This window comes from Pezoporus wallicus, unplaced genomic scaffold (genome assembly GCF_028554395.1).
Source record: "Pezoporus wallicus isolate ANWC-B61680 ecotype Strahan unplaced genomic scaffold, APGP_CSIRO_Pwel_v1 contig_6401, whole genome shotgun sequence".
Classification (NCBI taxonomy): domain Eukaryota; kingdom Metazoa; phylum Chordata; class Aves; order Psittaciformes; family Psittacidae; genus Pezoporus; species Pezoporus wallicus.
Genome location: NW_026638608.1, coordinates 1,794,489 through 1,821,172, shown reverse-complemented (window position 1 = coordinate 1,821,172; position 26,684 = coordinate 1,794,489). Strand labels below are relative to the sequence as shown.

The window sequence follows — 26,684 nt, the reverse complement described above, 5'->3', positions numbered from 1 at the left end:
GCAATTGGTATAATACAGGCAAGTGATTCCCCTCCCTCCCCCCTCCCCACTGCTGGTTTTGCATTCAGTGAGACCTAAGAAAGAGCAAGTCTGTGAGAATTCTGGGTTTGCTTTCACCTTTAAAAGAGCACACAGGCCTACGCTAAGAGAGGACATGACAGCAGGACTAGACTCAACACAAGTGAGACAGTGACGTGAGGAGCCATGCAGAAGGATTGAAGAGAACATTTAACTGTTCAGAAGTGAAACAGGCTTAAAAGGAACATAATATTTTAAAACCAAATATACACAGTAAGATCACAAAACTACCCCATCCTCTCCCTTTCAAGCCACAGAACAAGACTCCAAGGCAAGTTTCACAGTAACTGCATCAGTAGATGCACACTAGACTGAGGACAGTTCTTGGGACTCCTCTCTACACAGAGCTGGAGGCAGCACACAGCATACCACAGCTACGACTTAGGAGTTGAAGGGTGAGGATTCAAAGGCTCCATTTTGATGACCTTTAGTAACAGGTTTGAAAGATTAAAACAAGGAATATACTGCAGCTAAACAAGGATCAGCACCAGCCCTCTTGGAAGAGCCATGACCAGCAGGTACCTACAGCCTCCATGGCAGACTAAAGACCTGACTTTCATCATTACTGTACCAGGTTCCATCATCAAGGCTGTTTGAAGACTAAACAATTCTTTGATTTGGTGGCAGGAGTCACTCACAAAAGGAGTCAGACCTCTGTTACAGACAGCAAGATGTGGGCTTTTTACTTTGACACTTCAGCTACACTGAGTGCACAGTATGTGACAGGAGAATGTGACAGGGAGGCCCAAAGGAGATGAGCAGCAAGAAAAGGCAAAGCAACTTTATCCTGTTCACTCACACTTAAGATATGCAACTTTAATCTTAAAGTAAGTCCCACACACACAATGGAGAAAGATCCAAACCATAGGCACAACTAAAGCTCAACTGTTATCAGCTACTCTTATGTACAGCTGTATAGATTCAAAAAGGCTAGTCCATGTGTATATATACAAAAGATTGTTTATACACAAGTCTGTACACAAGGGTCTATACACATTTAGTTTTCTGCAGGAGGAATCAATAGCTGCTACCTCTACACTAGAGAATATCAGCACTTCATTCACATATCTTACAAAAAGAAAAATAGACACTTCCAGGATTAAACTGGCTTTGTCTTGCATCTAAATTTCTTCAGGCTTCACTATTCAAGCCATAATGGATCCTTTAGTCTTGATGCAGACATGAGACCAGGACAGGTGCCATGTGCTTTAGTCTCTCGAAAAGAAATTTTGCACAGAGTGCTAAAAATAAAAAGCCCAAAAAAAAAACCCAAACAGAGGTGAAGTCCTGACTATGGACATTTTATCCAATCTAAAGAATCACAAGTGTTCCACCCAGTGGTCACTGTTCACTGCCGGTATTCCAGTTCATCTACACTGATGACTTTGGATGGCATGGAAGGGAGAGGTTGCTGCAAGACATCGGAACCAAACCACTTTGCAAGGCCAATGGGAGAGCCACTCCTCTGGCTGGGGCGATGGTCGAGCTGTGTGTGCCCATGAGATAACCCAGTCCGAGGCAGCACGTTTTGGGGGGCTGTCTGTGCACCAGCGGGTGATCCCTGTGCTCCAGTGCCTGTGAAATGTAAAGCTATTAGAGGTGGAGTAATGTTCACCCAACACTGAAGATTTAGCTTACAGCAATCACCCGATAAGGCACACAAGTCAAACATTGCTTTCACTCATGCTATTAGTCCTGGGAACTCTTCAGCTGTGCATGTTTCTTCTTCTCATTAATATTCCCATAAACTGCCTGACACTGCCAGTTCTGGACAGCATAATGCAGGTTTTAACTGGAAGGCCAGCAACAAGTAGCATCTTATTTTAGATAGGGCAAGAGGCCTCTCACCCAGCAATGAGGACTGCACACAAGCTGCAAAAGGCAGATATTAGTGGCAAAATGCATCTTGAAACTTAATGCCTCACTTGGACCTGCTGGCAAAAGCCTGCAGTCACCAAAACTGCTCCAGTACCCACACAACAGAAGTGATTATGAGTACCTGAATTAAAGTAGCTTCAGAGTAGGCTCAAAAAGGGCAACAAGTATAGTATCTCTGGGGCAGGCCAGTCCATGGTCTAGTGCTCTTACTCCTATTTTATGTTTAGCCTACCTGATCGTTGTAGCTGCTGTTGCATCATCGCTAGCTGCAAAGGTGTCCCAGAGCGTGGATTTAAGATGTGATGGCTTGCTGTTGGTAGCGGGTAAAAAGGTTGGCCAAGGATGGGAGTAGATATTCCCTGCAAGTGAGACAGGTCTACTCCAGGTGGAAGCATACCTGTTGAAAAAGAGCAAGGAAATGCTTTACCCCATAAGCATTAGGAATTAAAGCAAGCCAAGCATTTATATATTTAGATGGGTTGGAATTTATTGCCTGGTTTTAAAGATAAGTTTTGATGTAAGAAATATGACCAGTAATGAGTTTCAATTTGTGCTGTTCCTAACAAAAATCAGTCTTACAGAGAAGATGCATTAGCCTAAGGGAGAAAAAAGTAAGTATGCATTACCTGCTTGCAGCAGAGGAAGATGTTGCGGATGAACCCCCTGTGCCAGCATTCTCTGGACCAGTCCTGGATGCAGTTGATGAGCAGGCCGTACGATCGGTACATGGGGAACAAGGGGTACTTGATGAACAGGACGAAGAAAAGGGCCTCCTGGTACTGGGGAGGCCATTGTAGGAGTCTTTCTACCAGCTGATTTAGGCCTGTAGTCTTGCTCTTTGGTGCAACGATTTGCTTGGGTAAGAGGTGTGGAACATGCAGAGCGCTGCAGTGCGGGTAGTTTGGTACCTAAGGTGGGCAAAGTTTCTTGATCTGCATTCTCCACAGAACTAGACAGTAGGTTATCTGTAGCTAGAATTGAATACAACTATTATAGTCCACAGCTAGGGATGACCCCTAATGAAAATTAAAGCTAATGACTGGATTTGATAGCTAAATTCCAGGCCTAACTGAACTTGAGTCATATATTAATAAGCATCTGTCTTTCCTGGATACTTTCAGCCAAATGATTTCAAAACAGTAATGAGAAGGAATGTTCCACAGAAATCCCTTGCCAGCAAGCTTAAATTAGGTCACAACTGGCAGTAACTCAACCTTTATTTTCTATTCTTTCTCAAAAGATTTTGAGCTGGCAGCATGGAAGAATCAGTCCTAAAGGCAACAGGAGGTACAAGGGATCCTCCCTAGACAGTATTATCATTTGCAGTTGTGGCACTAATCTAGCCCAAAGTGGTTTTTCAGTTTAGATGTGTCTGGGGGTTAGCAGCAGCCTTTTATATCTGACATCTGCTGCTTATCAAACCTTGGGACACTAAAGCACCACAAGAAGCTACTTCCACAGACCACCTAAATCAGTTAGGCAACACCCAAAATATCTTTGAGTCATCTGCTACCAGCTGAGGTAGCAGTAGTAGTTGAAGCACTCAAAGGAAAAAAGTCCCCTGTGTAACAGGACCTTGAACTACCTCTGTGGTTACTAGTACTGAAGCAAAACATCTGGCAATTAGACATGTCAGTCCTACTGGGTCAGGCAACTGGTATCAAGCATTTTCTTTTAATAGCCACTTACATCAGTTAGAGTGACAAAATGCTTCCCTGATCTGCTACAGATCTTAGAAGAGCTTAACTGGTCTCAGCTTTGATTTTAAGATGTCTCAAGAGGGCTGTAAGTTGCCTGCATTCAGTGACTGGTGTGGAGACATACCAAAGCCTTATTGTTAATATGCTTGTTAATCAAGACCAATTGAAAGAAACAGTTCTGGTCCAGGCCTTAGTGCCACCATCACTTACAAAATGACAGATAAGGGGGGGGGGGAAAAGGATTTAAACCCAACACTGCACTTGGAAGTGTACCCTCTCCACAGTTCTAACCCTTCCTCTTATTATATAGGCTCATCTCTACACCCTCCTCATTTCCACAAATTAGGAATGTCTACATTTAGCCTGGGCATATTATGTACTGCAGGTCTTTGATTCTATTCCAAATCTCTTTTGTATATATGACTTTAAAGCCATTACAATACCTTCATTTGGCCTCTGATTTTCATCTTTACCATCACTGACTTTCATTTTCCCAGAAACCGGCTCCTCTCTGCTCTTCTCCTTGCTCTCATACATCTTGCGAATCACCGAGGTAGGTGTGAAGGAGGGAGACAGCTGCAGAGAACATAGTAAGAAGCAACACCTTTACTCAGTGCTCATTATCTAGGCCACACTTAGTTGTGGGTGGACACCAATTCTAGCACATCCTTCCCATTTCAGGCTCTTCTCAATCAGCTACTGTGTGCCCATGATTTTACTTCACCTCATTCCATAGCTTCATTTTATGGTTTAAGCACGTCTCTTCAGCTTTTGCTGAAGTCCAATACCTTTATTGAAACCAGCAGATGCTTGCAAAGTTAAATGCACATTTAACAGGCTTGAAAAAAACAGATGAGCTGTATTTTTAAATTACAGCTGTTTCCTCCTTGCTACATAACAGCAAGAGATCCTACAGAGCTGCCTTATCTGTATGAGCTCAGAGCTGATGGATCCACAGAAAACTATTGCCCGTTCACAGTTACAGAGCATCTGTGGAAGCCACTCACTTGGAATACAAACAGAAGTGCTTATTTGATTTAGCAGCTGAGTCCATTAGCCCTGAGCTGCAAGCAAGTATTTGACTGATCAAATTTAGATCAAAGCAACATTCTACACAGTACTGAAGGCAGCTAGGCCACAGCTTGGCTTTGAGATTTTATTTGTTTTCAAAGCACCCCTGAAGCTCTCAAGTGATATTTCAACCTTAGACACTTAGATCAGTCTCTTCATACCAGTGTTCTCTAAAGTAGCTAATGGCTTTCAGAACCTGTCTTCTGAAAGCTTAAATACCAAACCAGAATGCCTGAGTTTTCATAGTTTTCTTCCTTTTGTTTCATAAGAGGCAACGTTAATGGTGCTTCTTCAGTCTTAGAAGAGACAGTGCTCAGAGAAGGCCATTTTCCAAAGTGAAGACACTAGGTTAAGTACAAAGCATAATTTGTTCTTGGATCATGCAGCCATTGATACAATGCGAATATGATTTATCTCTATGGCCTCCCTTTCTCCCATCAATTTACTATTGTTATAACCTAGTTACTGCAGACACTTTTACAGCTTTCCCTGCAATCCTCATGCATTAGGTACTAACCATGCTAGTGATGGATGCTGCAGGGGCTGGAGAAGATGCATTCCCTCTGTGTCCGGGTGCAGGCGACTTCGTCACTCGCTGCTGCCTGTTGAGGGACAGGAAGTTGGTAAGCAGCAGCTCTACTCTTGGCACAGAATGACACACAGGCTTGCTGAGAACCAATACAAGCTTGAGTGACTAGTACTAATAGCTAGTGAAAGACAACACTCATGTTAAAAAGCAGTTGACAGCGAGCCCCTTACGTTTTGCAGTCAGATACTCACCTGTTTCTGTAGCCATCTCTGCTTTTGTCCATTTGTGGTTTGCCAAAGCCATGCTGATAGAAGTTTGCTGCCTGTATGGCTAAGTCATGTGGCAATGCCAGTCCCTCCAATGCAGCTTGCTGTATTTCCAAGGGACTCATCTGAAGTAAAATTGTTTAACACACACAAATAAAAGACTGCATTTGGTTGGGCCTTTTTTAACACACTGAAGATTTACTGCTGTAACTACTTCTGGCTTCAAAGGGTCTGCCTACCAACAGCCATCTGTTTTATTGACAGACAATGAAGTCTCAAAGAAATGTTCCACTGGAGATACTAAGATGGGTCCAATTGCAATGAGGTTTTGAAACTGTACTAGATTACTTGCATCCTCACACTCAGTGAGCTTAAATAAGCACAAACACCTGAAGGCATCAGCTATGTATGTGTTTCCACAAGTTAGTTCTAGACCACGCAATATAAAAAGATGAAGCAAAAACCATTTGATCTAACCTGTGAAGCAACTGGACTCATGGGCTTCCTTACACCTGGAAATGGATCACCAAGCAATTGCTGAGAACCTTGTCCAAAACCTAAGGAACATTCAACAGTTGTATTTGAAAGGAATAACAGTTTCTTTCGTTAATATATAACAAAAACCCTCAAGTTCAACAATTCCACTTCATTAAGGATTCCTTGGGAAGGCTCTCAGCTCATCCCTTTAAGTCTAGAGACAGCTTCATTTCTCCCTTGTCACTAGGCTGGAGAGCTACAGGGAAGCTACCAGTAATGCTTTGCAATACAAATGGATAAGTTGTCCCTGAAGATTACCTTCTTATACAGTAACTGCACACATTACTCCACACCAGTATTTACGGTGGGGTCCAGTTGATTGGAGATTAACACTAGAGACTAATACATAAAAAGGCATCTTGCACTCAAGAGGCAGACACTGACCTAGCTGCCCACCAAGTGCCAGAAACCTGTTATTCTGTAAATTATTCTTTAAAAACTCAAAAGAAAAAGGCTGTTTTGCAACCAGTCTCACCAATGGGTGAAGATATTCTATGGCGCAGGTAATCTGCAGAAGCAGCTCGAGTTGGAAACACAGGTGGGATAGGAGGAGAAGGTGCTCTTTGTGTCAGTAAAGAGGATGCAGGCTCCAAACCACCTATGAGGCCACTTAAGACATTTGATGAAGCAGGTCTGGTAATGGGTGGACCAAGAAGTTCCTAAGAATAAGCAATGAAAGAACATTGAGTATGATCAGTTTATACAAAGGAGCTCATTTCACTGCACTACAGGCTATTTACAGCAAGTTGAAAAGACAAGGTGGACTTGTGCAACTGGATACACCAATTCTGGACTGCCCTTACAATTAGGCCCTTAGCCAGGTTTTTCAAGTTGTAATTATGGGAAACAGCATGACAATAAAAACTCTGCTGAACTAGTAACTAGTTCTCTCTCTCCAGAGAGTCATGTCTGACTACTGACCCCATAATTGCCTTAAATACCTTAGTTTCAAACAATTCAATTTCTTCTCACTGTGGATATGCTTTGCAGTACTTACCCCTCACCGCCCCCCTCCCAAGAAGTACCTGCAGAATATTCTTTGATAGAGGCTGGCCTGGCATCTCTGGAGGTGACATGAGGTGGCTCTCAAGGCTCTGCTAAGAAAATGAACACATTGTAAATTAGCTGTGGATTGTCTCTTGATGCACTCGTTGCATCTGCATTGCTCTCAGCAAGAGAAATAATTTCTCTTGTTCTGGTAGAACCATCATTTATGCATCAGTCAAATAAAATTCCAGCAAAGTTGAGGGATGAGCTGGCTCACAGATATTTCCTAGCTAAGAAAATGCCTAGTGCTAGATTGCACACACGTAGTTGAATGTGCAATAATCAGGTTTCAGATATATATACCTATATAATTGTGTAAATTGGAGACGAAGCATTGGGCCAAGTGGTCAGTTGAAACTACACAAACACCTTTCAGTTTATGCATATTAATTATTTAAGCTGTATTTCTTGCTCTGTTGTTCGATGTATTACATGGTGCCAGTAGCAGCAACTGGTAGCTTCAGAGTCAAGCATACTGTTTAGGCAGTAAGTGGCAGGATGAAATATTACACTGCAATCTCTTCCAGTCTAAAGCTCAGTATCATCTTTTGTTCAATATTAACCTTTCAGGTAACAGATATTCAGTTTAGTTTTTATCTTGGGGCAAATACTTTTCAAATCCAAGTTAAGAAGTATTAGAATGTGCACTGACATACCTCTACTAAAACAGGTCACTAAAGCAAGACATCCGAGCTTAAGTATTAGCTGCAACCATACTACAAACATTTTAAGAGATGCCTTTCAATAACAAAACTAAGGCAACCATTAAACTAACACTAGCGAGTCTCCCATGAAGAGCAGACCAATGCCTGTTATACAGACAGTACCTTTTCTATAGATGTGCTTGGTTTCATTAAGTAAGGTTCAGACAGGATGAGTTCAAGTGTAGAAGAATGTTACTAATCAAAGTGTCCTCTATAGAAGATTCAGCTTTTCTGTAATACAAGATTTTTTGGAGGGCAAGTATTTATAGTTTTCAAGTCCAGTTATTAATCCTTTGGATTAGATATCCACACAAGTCCACTTTCAAGGTGGCAATCAGACTTCTCACATCGTATTAACGTTCTGGGGCTTTTAGAAACTTAACATGAAATCAACCCTGTGAACTCCAAACTGAAACACACTTAATTTGATTAACTAAAAGGACCAAAGCACTTCCCTTCCCTTCCTCTCCAATTAACAATATTCTAAATATAAGCCTACATTTAATATCATACTGCTGTATCCAGTCCTGGCTCATGTTATCAGAGGGGTTTCCAGTTCATAACCCATGTCTGAGCACAGTTCAGGAGAGCCAGGTGTCTGCTACTTACATTGACTTTGGGCTGTGAAGGTAGAGTCCCACTTGCCTTCATACTGCTGACCAGTTTATTAAATGCAGTCATATCTCCATCTTTCTTGATCTGTCTGGAGCCAGTGACATTCAATGATTCCTCCATTTGCTCTGCCATAAACGGAGTAGCAATTTTTCCCTCCTGATCCACTTTCAGACCTTTCAGCCCAGCTTCAACTTCTTCCACTGAAAGTACAACTCCTGAATGTGCTGAGAAAGAGGAGAAAGAACAATAAATCATAGTTCTCTCATGCAGGTCTTGAATACAAGCTGTTTGAAAACAAGGAACAGCAAAACTTATCTTCTGATATTCTTACTGGCTGTCAAATCACATCTGACTATTCATCTGACAACTCTGTTCATTTTCTATTAAGAAAGCTCCATTTATCTTATACTCAAGGAGAGACAGACAGTGTAAGTGTTAAACTGTCTGAAGCCATCGTAAGCAGAGAGAATACATACCTGGAGTATTTAAATACTTTGGAGACTCAGTTACACACATTGTTTGCTGTGGGTAAAGTTTAAAGTGGATTTTTCTTTCTCAGAAGTTAAAACCTCTATAAGATTTCACTGGCATAACCAAAATAAGGTACAAGCGTTATTAAGCAGTATTTTTTCCTCTGGGTACGCATATATAAGTATCTATCGGTGCCCGACATCAAGGTTAGATGTGCTTTATGGACTAGCTAACACAAATCACAAGAGATGACACCTTAAGAGAAAAGGAAGAAGAGACAGGAGCATGCCATGGGTTGCTGTAGCAGATGTTGGCCCAAAGAAATAAGATTTACTGGAAATTTGGGCAAGAAGGTGGAGAAAAGAAGCAATGATGCAGACATGCAGCATGGAACATGAGGAAAAATATGATGCTGGTGAAGAGAAATTGACCTGAAACCTCCACAACACCTGAAGAACTGTACAGCATTTTATAGGAATACAGAACCCACATCAGGTACTTTTGAGTGAATGAAGCTTCCCCAATGTTTTGTTTGTTCATCCTTTGTTTGCGAGGATCAAAGCTTAAAAAGCTTTTAGTAGGGAAGTCAGATTAAGCAGAACACAGAAGACTCGCACTTCCATTTAAGTCAAGTTATGAAAATGTCCTCCACGTGTTAGCTGACATTCCATACTTCCAGAATGGATGCTTACAAATATTTACAGTGCTTGGATGCTTTCCTTCCTAGCGACACACATCAGAGCACCATTACTTTTTGTTCAGTCCAGGTTACACGGCAATACATGCTGCTTGCCAGAAGGAATCAATTCGGAATTAGACCTTGCGATTTCAAGGAACACATGCATTTTGTACTCTCCATGCATGCTATGGGCCCAAACATGCAAATCCCCAACTTGGAGGTGCCTTTGAGCATTAAGTTTGAAGTCAGCCCTGAATTCTGTTTCAAACAGCTGATCATAGCAAAAGTGAATCCCAACAGACCAAGTTCCCCAGAATCCTGTGATTCTGGCCAGGTTGACATTACTAAGGCAAATCTGTTCCTATTAATTAATGCAGTCACCAGTGAGCACAGACACTCTATTTCAAGTGGTAGCAACAGTCTGGAGAAGTTCAAGTTTAGAGTATGCATTTGACAAAACTGACATCCTCAACCCACTGTTCATCTTCTTAGATACTGATACCTGATGAACCACATTGATCCGTTACAGATGCTTGCAAGAATGACTTACACTAAGGTTTTGGTAGATCCATTACAGATGCTTGCAAGGATGACTTACACTAAGGTTTTGGTAAACCCAGAGTTCAAATGCCACAGTTTCAGAGCTGACATTACCGTTCTCCAATGTGAACATGTAAATGACATGAACAAAGCTGGAAACTCAGATCAAGACTTACATCATCTTAACTTATGATTATTAATGGCCAGTAAGGCGGTCTGATAGAGTCCTGATGTCATCCTGTGAGTAGGATGAAAAGAATCAGGGATGATTCTCACAACTGAGATCTGTTGAATATTGGGTTTCCAGTAGTGTAAGTAAACCTACAGTACTTCCTACTCCTGGACTTAGCAGTTGAAGTTTCCGAATACCAAGCCTCTTGCCTTGAGATACTGCATCACCAGAACTTGACAATATCTGAAGAGGCACTTACTGCTCTCTCTAAGCTTTTCCTTGTTGGCTGAAAGACTTGAGAGAAGAGGTTTTAAGTCCACTTTGGCTTTCTGTAGCATTTCTAGGATGTCCACTTTGTTTTCAGAGTGGTCTTCCAATGGAATGGGAGCAAAGTAGTTTCCAGAGTTCTGGCCAGGGGACAGAATGGCTTGCTCTAGACCTGAAACAGCAAAACCAGGAGCACTGCGACATCAGTTTACCAACCCAATGTCTCAAGATGAACACACACTGGCAACCAACTTCAGTAGGGCACTGACAAGTTATGCCCTGCACCCCTTGCCCGAGATCAGCTGGAAAGTCATCAGGAAAGTCATTAAAAAGCATGAGAAGAACAACTGTTAAAAATTAATTTACAACCTGCTTACTGTTAAGAGCTTCAAGAAGAACAACAAATGCTTAAACTGGGAGAATTCACTGTCCTAAAGTTCTATCTGCCATGTTTTTATTGAACCAGTAGGAAGGTATATGGAAGGAGGGTATCTGACCCTGCACTGTCCCAGTCTTACCTGCTAGCCTCTCCAGTTCCTCATGTGGTGTAGATCTCAAGCTGCTTGACCGACTTCCAGAGCGACTCGGATTAGAAAACCACCTGCTGAACCTACTGGCAGACACCGAGCCTTCCCCCAGCACATCCTCTATCATCTAGATTAGGCAGGGAAAAAGATAATCTTTTTTGAAGCAAGATCAGCAACGTTTGAGAGGCTTTACTGTGCAATCAGGATTATTCTCCTACAGATAAAGATGCTGTTCCAAAAGTTTCAAGGCTCTGAACTGCCTTTTTAACTTCCACTAAGGCAGCACTTACATAGCATAACCCATCACACATCTTTTATTTATACCAAATATTTGTTCAGAGTAAAACCTTAACTGAACCAGCATAATCAGGGCATCCAAAGACCACTAAGTGCACCATTCCAAAATGGATGTGCTCAAAAAGAGACATTTGCCACAAGAATGAAAACACATTACAACAGTGAGTAATTCTGGAAGTCAGATGTCTCAGGGTTCATCCCTGTTGCTGTATAGCAGTTCTCTGAACCATTGGATTTTCTGTAATCATGATTCAATTCAGTTCCTGCACTGCCCAAGGACTGGAATGAAGTACAAAGACTTGCAAGCAGCCCAGAAGGACTTGGGGAGAAGGCCAGCAGCTAAGGGCTACTTGCTTGCACTTCATATGCTGAACCATTCTGGGAGTAAGAAGGCTGCATTCTTCAAGTCCATGGAGTCTGCAGCAGCAGCAGCAGCTAGTACCTTCTGCCTCCAGGCAGAACTGAGGTCACCAAGCAGCACTTTAGAGTCTGTCAGACCTCATTACAGTTTACAGCAACTGTTCACTTCTTGGCTTACAAGTATTTTAAGACTAGTACATTTTAAAAGTGAACTCAAACTAAAGCTTCTCCTACCTTGTGTTTAGCTAACAGCCTGCTCAATAGGCACCATGCAGCACATTTACTTCTAGGAAGAAAAAAAGAACAGCTTCCTTCTGCCAGAGAAGCTGTTTGCTCTGAAACATGGGGCACTCAACACTATTTACAACAGCAAAACCAAGACAGAATTCATCCATTTGGTTTTGACTGTTTGACATGTTACAAGAATTGAGACAGCCAAGTCAGGAAATGTACAAATCTATTGTAACACTTGTCACAGACACATCACAAAGACAAAGAGCATGACAATATGCTCTGGCTAGCGTGACTCAATTGTTTTTGACAGATACCTGCCTACTGAAGTTTCATTAACAGGTATTCTGTGACTTGTGAATTCCCTGCTTTTGAAAGGAGACACCATCTGCTGATACACTGAAAATGAGATTGTCAATTCTAAAGACACAATTTATATCTTCCATAGGGAAAACAAACTCTTCACTATATATTTGTCAAATTACTGCCACCACATGATGAACCTTTTTTTAATACAAGCAGCTTCTTCACATTAAAGACTATGTAAGGCTTCCATTTTTTTAAACCATAATGTTTCTAAGCTGTATCAGATCAGTGTCTTTGCTATCAGGATAGATTTTAAAAAACAATCCACATTTACTTTTCTATAATACTAAGCTTTTTACTCAAATTCCATCTACTAATCAGTTATACCATCTAGAACAGTCAAGAACAGCTTTTCTTCCTAGTGCTGGAAAGGTCAGAACAGAATCAGTCTGTAAGTTAGGCCCATGCTTAGTCAGTACTTGCTGGATCTGCTTTGCTCTTCTTGTGGTGAAAACAAAAAAGCACATAGGGAGAACCAAACAGACTGGTTACAGCTTTCATACTAAAAAGTGAACACCAAGCATCCACTATGACCCCTAGAGATCAAGTGTTCAAGAGCTGTACACTATCAACTGAAGTACCAGAATCCCAATCAAATCATGGCTACAGCTAAAAATCCACACTGGAAAACACTTAATGGTGTGTCAGCCTTATTCATGTTCTCGCTACTAGCTCCTAAGTACCAGTAGCATTCCACCTATGAGTTAGCTACACAGAGTACCACATGAATAACATAGTTTAAACATGCTTTTGACTGAATCAGGACACCATGTTTGTTTTCTAACTCTGTAATAATAGCTTGCAATAATGAATTGACCACAACAGAGATTTAAGTAGTAAAGATTCAAACCCTTTCAGGCACACATCATTTCAGCCACATTACTGGTACCGATAAGAACACCGCTATATGTCAGTGACAATATTTGTCAGGTGTCTCCAGGCTTACAGTCTCCCAGAAAGCTTGACCAGAACATCTTATTTGGTGAGATTCCCAAACTTAGATGCAAAAGGTTGCTTTGAACTATACTGAATTTGTATAGTGAACCTTCTCTGAAGGTATCTATAATGCTTCCAAAGACTCATCCAGGATGCTGTTTTGAGTCTTCAAGTAGTGATCAAAGAAAGGACAAATAATCAACTAGTTTGCCTCATACACCAGAACCAGTCCCAGGAATAACACTTCAAAGTAACATCCTAAGACTCCAAAGCTAAATCTCTACAAGCTCATTTTAGACTTACACACCACATAAAGCAACTTTCACAAAGCAACAAGTTTAAGCTTTCAGTGAGTGCAGCAGCAGCAGCAACAGCAAAAATGCTTCTCATGAATACAGCCAGTCCTAAAAGAAAAACAAACAACCCTCACCGAAGCCAGGCCAGGAACACTTTTATCCAAGTTAAAGAACTCATTGAAGTCAAACTCTCCTGGAGCTGGTTCTTGTAAAACAGCTTCCCTAGGAACTTCTTGATCTGCTGGCGTTTCATTGGCAAGGACAGTTTGCACTTCATCCTCTTCTGCCACTCCACCATTGCATTCTATCCCTTAAAAAGAAAAACCAAGCGATTGCTGAGTCACTGAACTTCATTGTTTCCTGTGGGAACAGTGCCTTAATAGTCAATGCATTTGACTAGGAATTAGAAGCATAGGCCCAATCTAACCTCCTATGTGATACTTCACCATTTACACTGTGCTGGTTGAAGTCTGCCACAACAGAAAGTAGCACCCACTAAAACTCCTAGCACAGAGCTTCTGGTCTGTAATTAAGACTGTCTACTTCAAGAAAATAAGAACTGCCATTGAACCATGTGTAAATAATTGCATCCTGATCATCCCAGGAAGTATGAAGAACATGACAGATGTTATGTCACACCAAGCAGAGATAGCTGCTGCAGTAAGTTAAGAGCTGTTGCTGTTTTTCCATCAAGAATCCTTTAGCAGCAGCTGCCTTCTTCCTAGGTGTCCCCGAGAGCAGATTCCCCAAGAACTAGTACTTGACATGAATTCTTGTTTCTGCCAACACATGACAAATACCGCTCCTCCTCCTCCAGCAGGAATAAGTCCCGTGTCATTTTGAAGACTCAATAAACTTGCATGGGTGTTGTAAAAGCTGTTACAATTAGAAACCTAGCATGCTTGAAACTGCACTACATCTTAGTTAAGTGAATACACAACTAAACCTAAACTTCTCAGGTTCAGGTTGTCCACCTGCAGAATTTCTAGTATTAAGAAGTCATTTCTCTTGCCTCAGAGAAGTTTATACTACAGCTTTGCAGTGGTAGGAATTAATTGTAGACTTGAAGTCCAATGACAGCAGACAAATTCAGACAGTCTCCAAATTCAGCTTTAAGCTACATTTCTGCCAGCTGTAGGTCCAACTCATTTTTCCTAATAGTAATACTATCATTAGGAACACTATTTGAAGCCTCCTGGGGTATTAGCTTAGTTTAAACCAAGCCTTTAGCACCCAGCAAGATACAAATATGAACAAGACCATTTTAACAGCCTGTATCACTCAACACCCATACAAGGTTTCTTCCAGTCTCTCAGTCCTGCCTTTCTTTGAGAAAAACAGCATTTTATCACTTACAGGTACTTGGAATCTGAAAGATTACTTGTGGGCCTTACATCTTCTGCTTCAGGATGACCAAAAGCTTAAGTGCAAGTTTAAGATATAGGTTGGTAAACTGCATTATTCTTTACACTTGCCTGACCTGTAACAGTCACCTCTACATCCAGCAGCATGCCACACCAGCAGACAAGCAAGGCTCTTGTCAGAGCTGCCATTACCTTCTTTCAGTGAGGCCGTGCGTCGCCTTGTGCGTTTTCTACCTTTGTGATCTTCCTCCAAAATTTTATCATCAAAGCCTGTGAGCTCAATGGTTTCAGACTGACTTGTAGGACCAGCAGAGAACCACTCGGGTTCCTCTTCAGTGTAGGAGTCATTCCTCCTTCGCTCCCCAAAGACACGTTTGCTGTCACCAAACTCCCTCTGAAATGGGATGTTAAAATTATTAACCATAAAATGCTGTTTCACGAGACATCTCCCTGACCTCAAAGCAAGGGACAGCCTTTTCACACCAGTTCTGTTTTAGTTTTCTAAACAAGGTTAATACACACACTCCACATGCTCAGTAAGCTTTTCAATGTTAAGTTTTACAGTTGAATTTCTACTTCATTACACTGAAGGCTACTGGTCTGCGAGTACCTGTATAAACTCCGGTTTGCATCCTGAGTTAGGCTAGTGGTTTCTCCTTTAAAAGGAAACCAGAAATGCCTGAAAGCATGGAAAGCTTCCACCTGCTGAGGTTAAAGACAACCCCTCACTGACAACTGCTGGGTTAAGAACTACAAGTGAGCTATTAGACTTTTTAATATCTTGCTATTAAGTCTACCACAGGCCAGGTATGTGAAACACACAGCATTAGATGCATGCCAGTTAAGCAATCTAAAGGACTCAAAACTTATTTTGAAGCACTGAGTGCTCACCCTTTACACTATAAGGGTGCTTTTAAGAAGAAATTGCCTACTTGTGTGGCACATAGCTGCTGCATGCAGTCAGCCTGCCTCTGCTGCTTTTAGAGCAAAGCATCCAAAACCTCTGATTTAACATACAGCCACAAAAAGAACAAACCCTGAAACGTTTGTCTTTGTAGTCCCTCTCTCGATCTCGGTCTCTTGCATCTCTAGAGTCACGTATGTCCTTCTCGCCACCCCGGTGGTCCTTGTCAAAGTTACGAGAAGAGATTATTCTTCCACTGCCAATCCTACGGCCACCAATAACACGGACACCATCGCTCTCCTTTTCTAATGGGCTTCCCGAGCGCCGTGAGCTAACAGCTGCTGTTACATGACAGCCACCTCCAAAGCTTCGCCTCTGTGGGCTTAGGACTACGTCCAAGTCATCTTCTTTCACTCGCTCCCTTGGATCTACAGGTCAAAGACCAGACAAAAAGCACTGAAATTTAATGTATTAGCAAATACAAGCTAGTTCTGTGTGCAATAACCTTCTGTCCCAACAGCCTCACTGCTATCCTTTTTGAAGGAAAATACTTAGGACTTAATTTTGCAAAGCTAATCTAGCCAAGACCACAGGAAGTGCAGAGGGGAAAAATAATTACATCTACAGCTGGATATTGAGGAATTGTTGCAGTCTCACAGGAAGTACCCGTTTTCCTACTACAGACCTAAGTACTTAGTCTTGAACTGTAGAAAAATTGCACTACTGCAGATGTATTTACTATCATATCGCAAGAACAGCGGGATATAATAACTGACTGCTACTGAAGTCTGTTCTTAGATAAGTCACCAGAAACTACAGTCAGGGCAACCAAGAATTTCTTGACTCTTACTTTGTGCAATCAAGCAATTAGAGACTGTGCTGTACCAAAACAAAGGTTTTGCCAATGGCCTATGCTCAGGTTTGAGTCTTGTGCTCTAAGAACGCACTTACCTACTATCCTACGCATAAGAGAAGTCCGATCTGAATCCAAATCTTTTTTAAAGCTTTCCACTGGTGAAGTTCTTCCCGACGTTGGATATAAAGATGCATGCCACTTCTCTGGATCCCACACCCCATCACTATGAAAACAAATCACAGGGTTGTTTGCTACCTTGGAGTCTAGTAGATAGCTCATAACGCTGCTGCTGTAAACCTAGAGTTTACTGACTAGCAATCTGTACAAGTGAAACAGCTTTCATACCCAGCTTCTACATCTCTGCCCTACTACACTTTATTACCTCATACATGGTATTCTGGATCCCTTCTGTAGCAGTAAGGAAGTATAATACTCAGAACCATATCATAAAGGGGACAACATCTGGTTTGGTGAAGTTTGCCTGGTACACTGGAAAACTAACAAGTAGATCATAGAACTGTACACTGTCATTTCTCATTAAGAAAATGTTACCTCTATCTCATACTTGTACAATAAATGAACCCAAAAAGTAAAGATACTGCTGTTCAGCAAATTAACAAACAAGCCAAGAACATTCTCACCTTCATTTTTAAATGAGGTACCATCAATATGGGAGAGTAATCCATCAAGCAAGTCAGCTTGTTGCAACATGACCTAGTTGGTCTGTGCTATACACCCATCTATACTATTGGTAGCTGTCCTATGGGTCTTAAGACTTGTGTTGTGTGAAGTTATTTTCTGCTGGATCTCATATTATAATCTTTGTTCAAAACACTAGCTAGGGCATAAAGCCTTTCCCAGCAGATTAGTACCTCTGGAAACGCTGTCATACACTAAACTTATGTATCTTGCATGAGCATAAGTGCACTTAGTGAAGAGTTTTTTGCAATTTAAGCTTTCACTTTGAAGGAAATGTATACAGTTTTTGAATAATCAAGACAATACCTGTCATATTTTTCAGAAAGACAAGAAGGTCTTTGCTTAGAGTAGGGACGCTCTTTAATATCCAGCAGTTCCTCCTATTAAAAAAAAAAGGGCAAGAAGTTAGTTTCAGTTCTTACCCAGACAAGCTTCAAGTTACAAAATCTGTTCCAGACTGCCTGTTCAATGCAGTGTTTTAATTTGACAACCCGAGTTTCCCAGTATGTCATTTCACTTTGTGTGAAATGCCACAGTGTAAAGCTGACATTAGACAGCAAGTTTATTTTTCAGTTCTTCTAGCAGTGGCCACTGAGCAAACATTTATTTGAAGCACTAAATCTCCCTAGTCAAGCTCAGTCCTTCAAAAGCTGTTCGCATCATACATGTTAACCTATTCACTTCCCTGGACAGTTTGGCTTATAGGTAAGGCTAGCATCATTGCTAGCAGAGCAAATAAGTTGAATGAAATAAATATTGCCATGCTCAATACTGTATGAGTTGCAGCAGGTAAAGAAAAGCATTACCACAACACCAGTTACTAATGTAGATCTGTAAATTCCACACAAGCTTGCCATTTCTGATTACCACCCATTCCAAGATACCTAAGTGTATGCTATACAATTACCCAACACCAAATCAATGCTGAATGATTACTCCAGTTTTTCCACTTTCTACCAGCTTTCAAATACAGTCTGTAGTTTACTGTTGCACACTCCTGAGCAGTTGGTCATTTGAGGCAGAGTAGTAATCAATCTACAGCCTCACTGCAGTCTGCTCCATTTAAAAAGCATTATTAATGGTGTGACTATCGGTGCTTTGAATCATCATCGACTTGGCTGCAGTCAAGATGCACATTTCTAATTAGAAATTTACTCATTCTCCCTAGATTACCTTTCTTCAATCTGCCTCACTCCCAAATGTACTGAAGTGATTCAGAACTGTGCAGATATCAGTGAGCAGCTGGAAGGATAAAGAGATCCAAAGAGCAGACACCACATATCAGCCAAACTGAAGAAGAAAGTCTCTTTACTTTTTTCCAAATAATACAATATTGTCTAGAGCTTTTACATCATTATCCTTACGTGATTAAAATCAGCTAGGTGAGCTTGATACTTGAAAGTTTCCAGATGGCAGCTTGGTAGCCAAAGATCTTAATACACACACACAGAGATATATACATACAACCAAGCATCACCCTGGACTATTCTTCAGCAAAAAAGGGAGGGAGACTGGTCTCTCTGCCCACAGCTTCCCAAAATAAACCAGTGCTGTAGTAAGTGCATCAGGCTATGATAGTATTACAACCATTAAGAGCACTGTCAATCACTAAATTTGAAATTGCCTGTTTTGTTGGCCACGAGAGGGAGTCCACAGACTCTCCATCAGATCCTATTGCAATTCTTCCATTGGGGTGAGGAAAATTTGAACCGTTTCTCTGCTTTAGCTCATTAGCTGTGCACCCCTGGAGCAACAGCATCTAAAGAATTAGAAAAGACACAGCTTGGACTATATAACACCTCTCAGAGTATATTAATGCTGGCACTTTCAGGGTGTTTTGGGGTTGTTTTGTTAATTCACACACCAGTACTTTTAAGCAGATGGGGAAAAAGCATGTTTTATTGAAACAGTCCAGAAGGATTCCTACAAGCTAATTGTTTTTCTACTGGTATTAAAGTAGATAAAGGAAATCGGTCCCTTTCCAAATCAGCAGCACATGTCCTGAACCAGTGCTCCTCCCATCTCTAATCAATAGGAAACTGGATCACATGAGAGTGCTTTACAACGTGATTACCTGAGCACCTCAAACCAGCTGCATCTCAAATATTACTTGTGAAATAAAAAGCACCACCAAACACAAAACAAAAGAAAAAAGACCGAAAAAAGTCCCAAACATGATGCAAGATCTTTTAACACAGATTTGTTTCTGGTGTTTGACTCCTCGGGAACCAATAGATAAACAAGACTAGATGTCTTCTGGCACTAGTTCTGCCACTTTATCCTGGTCTGAAACAATATGTACTAAATTAACAAAAGTGAAGCTCCAAATGCACTGGTTTCAGTGTACAGCTACCACCAGCACTAGGTGAATACTGCCTAAAAAGGAAACAGGATATGAAGCTGCATTCAGTTACTAGTCTTGAGAGGAGCTGGGTAGGACTGAACTAGCACAGACACCACTTCTCCAGCAGTGGAAGCTTAAAGACAGCTCCTCTCCTTTACTTTATAGTTAACTGAGTAACAAGGTCTGAGCAATAGGACATTTTGCATCTTAGAAGTGTACATCTTCTCTAAGAAGTTACAGTTAGAAAGCCATACTACTCCCACATAAGCTGCATCAAATCCAAATCACTGTTATTGATGTCTAGTCAAAATAAGCCAGCCCTACTATCTTGACAGAACAGAGACACAGTGATAAGTTGTTCTTCTTCTTTTGAAGACCACCTGCTAGGAAGCTAACAGTTCAGAATTCCTCAAGATAACACACTCAGGAACAGTACAGTCTCACCCTGTTCCACACTTCAGGCCATTTGTTGCAAAGTATCTTAATTGATTTCCACAAAGCAATGACCACCTGTTCCCACAGCTTTCAGCAATGGGAAAAATCAGCAACCATTAAAGAGTCCTTCTAAAGGCAAGTTTCAGCAGTGGGACTAAAGCCCCAAACCAGATTTAAACCTTATATATATTCAAACCCACAGCATATCAAGCTCACTTAGTATTGAAAGAATCCTCGTTTACAAGTTACTCAGTTATTGCTCTTCCATACATATATGTATTTAGGTACCACAGCTAAACAAAAGCACCCGTATTGAAGTTCCAATACTAAGCATTAGTTGGAATCATAAGTGCTTAGGCTTCTAGCACCCAAACATGAGCAATTTTAAGACTACAAAAGCCATCTTAGCAGACAAATTAAAGCTCCTGATAAAATCTAGTGTGCTATACATTCCAAGAAGTGGCATCTACTGTAAGGAAACATTCTGGTCAACTTCTTAAAGGAATATTGCTGAAAACTAACCAAAACTATGGAACCCAAGTCTTGAGCAAGCTGGCAGAACAACATACTTGAGCCTCTACCACAATCTTTCCACCACATGCTGTGAGGTGCTCAGATACTGAAATACAGTGGGAATCAGAAGTGTATCACGGACAGGACTGACACAGCCACCCCACATTTAACAAGTTACACATCTTACACCACCTCGCAAATCCCGATCCAGGCAAAGGCCTTCCTGCCTTCCCCTTAGCCCTTACCTCCCGCAGAACCTGCACCTCCCACTCCAGTGACCAAGAGCTCCGTGCACAGCTCAAAGAGGGAAGGGGAGAGAGCCCACCTTTGTGTAGCGATGCGGGTACTTGGTTGTAATTCTATTCAGCTCCAGGAAAGCATCACCATTTTCAGTCTCTGTTAGGCCTCCTCTTTTATCCATGATTACTTCAAAGCCTCTGACCACGGACCTAATTAAAACAAAACCAAGCCGTCAAGATTTTAAGGCATATATTTCCAGAGGGTGCCTCTTCCTTCTAGCCTATCTGGGACCTGGCTACACCAGATAAGGAACGCGTTTCCCCACACTGCCTTATTTCTGCCTGTAGCTTCCCCACCCCGACCAAGCAGGTCCCGCTGAAGTGCCCGACCCGCTCCCGAAGCCCGGCCGAACCGGATCGCAGCCCAGCTCCCAAAACTCTTTAGCACAACAAAGGTCCTTCCGTGGGCACGACCGGGACAAACAGCGGCGACCATCAGGGTCGAGGGAGCGGGGCCGCCGGGACACCCCCACCCCGCGTGGCGTGGCGGCGGGGGCAGCGCGGCCCGCGGCGCGGCCGAGGCCCCGTCCCGAAGCACCGGAGTCGGGGCGGGAGGGTACGGACGGCGACAGGGCAGGTGACTCAGCGGATCCTCACCTGCACCGGCAGCCCCCCCCGGCCCCGGCGGTCGTACTCACCGCTCCGGCGGCGGGTCTCCCGACGGCGCTCCGCTGAAGGCCTTAGAGCCGCCCGCGGCGTTTCCTGCTCCCGGCCACCGGCTCCGCTTCGCCCCTGCCCGGCCCCCCCCCCCCCGGCGGCGCCCTGCACCGTGCTCAGACCCCCCCTTTACGCGCCACACGCGCCCCGGGCCGGCGCCGTCCCCCTCCCGCCTCCGCTCAGCGCGGCTCCGGCCCCTCCGCGCTGGCTCGCGCGCCCGCTCCCTATTCGCCCGACTCTGTCTCTCCTCAGCCGCCGTAACCGGGGCCTTCCGCTGCCCACCCCGCACCCCTTTAATGGCCCGCGCGCAGGCGCGGCGGAGGGCGCGCGCACCGGGGCTCCCCCGCGCGGCGCCTGACCGGGAAAGGCGGGCGGCGGCGGGGCCGCGCTCTCCCCGTTGCCTGGCGGCTGCGTCCCCGCCGCCCGCCGGATCGCTCTCTCACCTTGCGAGCGCTGCGGTGGATGAGGAAAGGCTCGGGGCTCCCCAAGGGCCCGCAGGCATTCTCGGCGGGCAGCCCTGCGGGGGAGGCGGCCGCCGGGAGCAGCGGCGGCGGGACGTGGTGCGCGCCATGTGCCGGGCGCTGGGCACCGAGAGGCGGTAGCGGGGCCGGGTCCGACCCCGCAGCTGGCAGCGGACGCGTTCCCGCGCCGCCGCAGGCCCGCTGCTGTGGAGAAAGCGCGGGGGGGGGGGGGGGAAAGGGCGGGAAGCGGCGGCTGGAGCGCGGCCCCCTCAGCGTTCGGGGCCGAGCCGGCAGCGGCGGCGCAGGCGGGAGGCGCGGCTGACAGCTTCGTCCTCGTCCCGCACCGCACGTTCCGCGGAGTAAATCACCTGCTGGCAACGGTCCCCTGCCACTGCCCGCCTGCCGCCGAGCGCCTTTGCCGTTCCCGCCCTGCGTGGCCCGTCCCGGCGGGGGGCGAGGTCTGACGGGGCCGGCCCTTGATGTGCAGCGGCAGCGCGGGGCCCTGGCACGCCGCCTGCCAGCTGGTCTGTGGTTTAGAACACCCTTCCTCAGCCTCTGCTCACAGAACTGGCGTTCCCATGGGCGGCAGGGGGACGGTCGGTGTGGGCCATCCGCACGCACCTGACAGGTCCTGTAGTTGTTGCTAAACCATGCAGCGGAGATTGTTCACACCGTCAGTTGGAGGAATTCACTTAGTGAGGAATTCACTTGCTCCGTTCGCCCGCGGCTCGGTCGGGGAGCAGTATTCCCAGCGCCCGCACCTCAGCACCACGCACACCGTGCAGCTGGGACCCCGGTTTTCCAGACTCCTCAGGCAGAGAGGCAGGAGTGAGGACAAGGATACACTGGTAGGGTCTGGTGAACAAAACGTTTTCTTCCTTGATCGCTAATGAGGTTGCATGCCAGCATTAGAAACCGTTTGCCTGTGGAATCAAATAGAAATAAACATTTCCCGGTTTCCCCTCGAGTGACAGGGCGCTGTGTCACAAGTGCTGTGACTCTTTACAGCTTCTTCTAGCGGCTTTGCTCTCTAAGCAGATACCTGCTGAGGGGTGATGGTAGCCAGCAGCCGAGCTGAGGGCCGAGGGCCGTTGTGAGGTGCTGCAAGCACTGCCCTTGGGACGCCGGAACGCGGTTGTGTTTCCCTGCAGCCTCTGTACTCGTCGCCACTTTCTGTGTTCCCCAGGCCGGTCCATGGTGAGACGCACGTTACCGGGCAATGGCTGTGGAGCCGCCCAGGGGCACAGAAGTGGCCGCGGACCTCCAGCCCTTCGGTGCCATAGCGAGCTCAGCCCCTTTCCTGCCGCTCGGCGTTGCGGCTTATACCCGAGGTCGGTCAGTTTGTCTTGGCGGTGGCTGCGGCCCTGGGGCCCGGGGCCAGCGCAGCCTCGGCCTTTACCGGCGCGGCGGCGGCGGCGACAGCGGCGCGACCGGGCACACCTCCTCGCCGCCGGGTGGCGCTGCGGCACCGCCGAGCGGGTCGGGGGCGCTCCTGCCGCTCTTCGCAGTGGTGGGCGGGGCCTGTCCCGTTCTGCGCTGAGGCGCGGGAGGGGCAGGGCCGGCTCTTTCGGTTGCGGCCTTTCCCGGCCCCTGCTGCGGGTTTCTGCAGCTCCCCCCGTGCGGAGCCGGCTGGCGGGGGCTGTGCAGGCGTGTGCGGGAGCGGTGACGTCTCCGTTAGGGAGGGCAGAGCAGAGCCCCCGGACTCCCGCTGTGGAGTGTCGGCTTCCGTGTGGCGCTGAGGGGCCGCAGGGGCCTCCCAAGGGGCGCGGTGCTGGTGGTGCCTTCTCCCGCCCGTCACGGCAGCCGGCCGGTTCCTTCGGTGGGTGGCCCGGGAGGCCAGCGCTGTGACCGCGGCCTCCAGCCCCTGGCGGAGGGGTTCAGAGCAATACTGCGCGGTCCTTGAGTCCTTAAGCACAAAAAGGCGTTCAGGTTACAATTCTCGTACGTCGAAAGGGATTTTGTGCAGGCAGACTCTGATTGACTGCTGTAAGTTTTGGGTATTTTTCTCTGTCACGCCTTAAACCTTGCGCTTAGGAGGAGATTGCTGGTCGTAAGTTCAGGTGCTCTCGCAGTCTTGCTCTCCATGAGGCCTCTGGAAAGTTCTGCATACTGGAGCTGGGTGGAATTCATTGTTCTATTAATTTCTGTGTGCTTGTGAAAGGAGAGAAGCTTAGGAGGAAAAAAAAGTGAAAAGGAGTGTGTTTAGGTACTGGTTTTATCACCCTAGATAATGAATTTGTTTCTGAATAGGAGAACATAACTTAGGGTCATCTTTTTATAGCGTATTTCTAGCACAGTTTTATTCAGGCAGGTGCTGCTGTCTTAGAATTCAACCGGTTATGACTTTCTGACTAATAGGTAATGTCAGTGCAGTGTTGTTCAGGTCAGTAAGGCTATGAGTGCACAGACAGGTAGATGCTTCTTGTGCTAAACATCTAGAATTGCATTATGTTACTTGTACTCAGGTCAACTGAGTGGCGTTCCTGTTAGTGTTAAGATACAGACTGCATTTAGTATAGGGCTGTTTGATGGGTTTGTCACAAGTAACAGGAAGAAATTTATGCTTTGTCCAGAGCTAATATACAACATTGCAATGCAGAGAGTGCATTTGGTTACTGCAGACTTGCACCTAGAGCAAAATGAAGATATCCAGAAGCAGTTGAGCACAAATAAGATGCTACTTTGTTAATGACCTCAGCTGTGATTTTATTTGTTCTTTAATTATGACATCTTAAGCATTCCATGAGACAGAAGAAAGTTGAGACCGTCTCATATGAGGGTCTCTGTGAAATGTTACTAACCAGAAAGTGTTCCTCTTAAAAACCAAATGAAAAAACAACAAACACACCACCCTGAAACCCATCACTAAACACAACTTTATGTGGGTTTACATTATCATAAGTCAAACATAGAAATGATGTTCTGTAGCTTGAGGTGGATTACACTAGAACATATATATTGGATATAGTTGTGGGCCCAACCACAGGTTTATTCCATGGTGGTGTCAGTTTTCTTGTTCTTCCCATGAATTTATTTTCTAATTTTACAGGGGATAAATGATCTTTGAGTCTCATTTTTCATGGTGACTTGTTGTAAATCCTTACAGACGTGGGCTGTTATCACTAAATATATGTAGCATATAAAGAGTGTTTCAAATGAAGGAATGATGTGTTTAAAATTGCATATGTTGGACAATTGTGACGTATTCACATGCCTCAAACCTTAATGTGAAACTTTTACATGTTCTACCCAAGCTTGATTTTTTACTGTTTTGTGTTCCATTGTCATTGTAGATGGTCAGACTAGGTTTGCTTTTGGAGCACATTAGATGGTTTTAAAGGGTTTGAGCATAATACATCAGTACAGGAACTCATGGTGAAAGCTGTTTTACATATATTTAATAGTATCTGAAACTTTTTCAGCAGCGCATACAGTTGCCTTAACTGTACATCTTAATGTGAACAGAATTATTTTGTCAGCTGGATAGGCTCCTCTTCTTTCAGACAAATAATATTATAGGAGAACAAGAATTTCTCTCTCACATAAAATACAGGTCTTTCTTTCATTAGCTTCAGTTTAGCTCCTTGCATCTTGCTGGAACAAGCCCGAATACTGTATTTCCTTCTCTGAGATATTGTGTGTGTGTGGTTTTGTTGTTCTCCACCCCCAGTGATTTGTTGTTAACACTGTGAGGTTTATTCAGCTGAGCTCCTGAAAATTGCTAGTATGGATTATTCCAATAACTGTGGAATCAGCATTTTTTTCTGGCTGTAGCCATAGTTTTCCTGCTCAGTTCAGGTGATTATTAGATTTCAGACTATCCTCTTCGCTTGCCTCCTTAAACAGCTCAAGAATGTGTTTGTGGTTCTAATGTGCAAATTTTCAGGGTGGTGGCAGTATTTGTTTTGGGAAAGAAGCTTCAATACAACTGGTTCAGCGGGTTTTATCTTTTTTTTTTTTCATTCTTGTTTTCAGGAAATTGCTGAGACAGAATACTCAAGAGTTCATAAAAACATACTTGTTTTTCAGATTAGAGCTATGTGTGAAAATAAACTGTGATAGGAAAATATACCAAATTTTGCTTTTTGATGATAAATAGGTAAAAAACTAGAAGGGATTTTTAGTTTTATTAAAGCAACACATTTAGTTAAAATATGAGCAAAGCTAGAATAGAGCTCCTTGGAAAATAACTTTGTAAATGCATTTCCTGTTAAAATGAGTAATTATCACTTCAGTTCCCTAGTCCTCAAGAGAATTCATCAGCAATAGACAGAGTATGTTGATAATGTTTGAGGAAAAAAAGGCAGAAAAACATATTCAGATGTTCTCTGTAAAGGCACACTGTATGAACACACATGGGAGGGGAAGCACAAATGTATGTTAGTGCTTTTTCGTTTCAATTTTAGAGGAGAAAGGAATTGTCTGTGATGTGGTCGCCCTGAAATACATCTTCCTGCTTGTCTTGGGGAAACAACCTTAAAATTCTAGATAGTGAAAAATGCCTGATAAAGAGATAAAAAATGTATTTTAATGTTTCATAGCCAGCAACTTCTAGATGTGATTGTATAGCTTCATTAGAGATTAA

General features: G+C 44.0%; 2 protein-coding genes across 7 annotated transcripts in view; one reads left to right on the top strand and one right to left on the bottom strand.

The window, feature by feature from the left end:
* Positions 1–44: 44 nt before the first annotated feature.
* EIF4ENIF1 (eukaryotic translation initiation factor 4E nuclear import factor 1) lies at positions 45–22,188 on the bottom strand. Of its 6 annotated transcripts, none has more exons than XM_057411444.1 (19): positions 22,082–22,188; positions 21,008–21,131; positions 17,697–17,770; positions 16,787–16,914; positions 15,968–16,263; positions 15,124–15,325; positions 13,702–13,877; positions 11,073–11,208; positions 10,547–10,726; positions 8,420–8,649; positions 7,085–7,156; positions 6,535–6,718; positions 6,000–6,079; positions 5,508–5,647; positions 5,245–5,329; positions 4,100–4,232; positions 2,583–2,927; positions 2,189–2,353; positions 45–1,653 (listed from the first exon to the last, which is right to left on the bottom strand). In XM_057411444.1, the coding sequence occupies exons 1-19, from the start codon at positions 22,138–22,140 to the stop codon at positions 1,427–1,429; spliced, it is 3,036 nt and encodes a 1,011-aa protein (XP_057267427.1). In that variant the 5' UTR covers positions 22,141–22,188; the 3' UTR covers positions 45–1,426. The 6 variants fall into 6 exon arrangements, with proteins under 6 accessions (XP_057267427.1, XP_057267429.1, XP_057267431.1 ...); XM_057411446.1 differs by having other exon boundaries at positions 2,583–2,864; XM_057411448.1 differs by having other exon boundaries at positions 2,583–2,645.
* SFI1 (SFI1 centrin binding protein) overlaps positions 22,072–26,684 on the top strand; it is a 37,316-nt gene continuing 32,703 nt past the window's right edge. The window contains exon 1 of the mRNA XM_057411443.1: positions 22,072–22,198. Within this exon, the coding sequence (XP_057267426.1) occupies positions 22,101–22,198 (98 nt within the window). The 5' untranslated portion in view covers positions 22,072–22,100. The remainder of the gene's footprint in view (positions 22,199–26,684) is intronic.

What these genes read in the sequence shown, in the direction of transcription:
- EIF4ENIF1 (XM_057411444.1), bottom strand. Translation starts at nt 22,140, where the DNA reads ATGCCTGCGGGCCCTTGGGGAGCCCCGAGCCTTTCCTCATCCACCGCA. An exon ending in TGAGTCCAGTTGCTTCACAG is followed by an intron (nt 5,648 to 5,999) that starts GTTAGATCAAAT and finishes ATTTTACTTCAG; the next exon opens with ATGAGTCCCTTGGAAATACA. An exon ending in ACAGCAGCTACAACGATCAG is followed by an intron (nt 1,654 to 2,188) that starts GTAGGCTAAACA and finishes TACATTTCACAG; the next exon opens with GCACTGGAGCACAGGGATCA.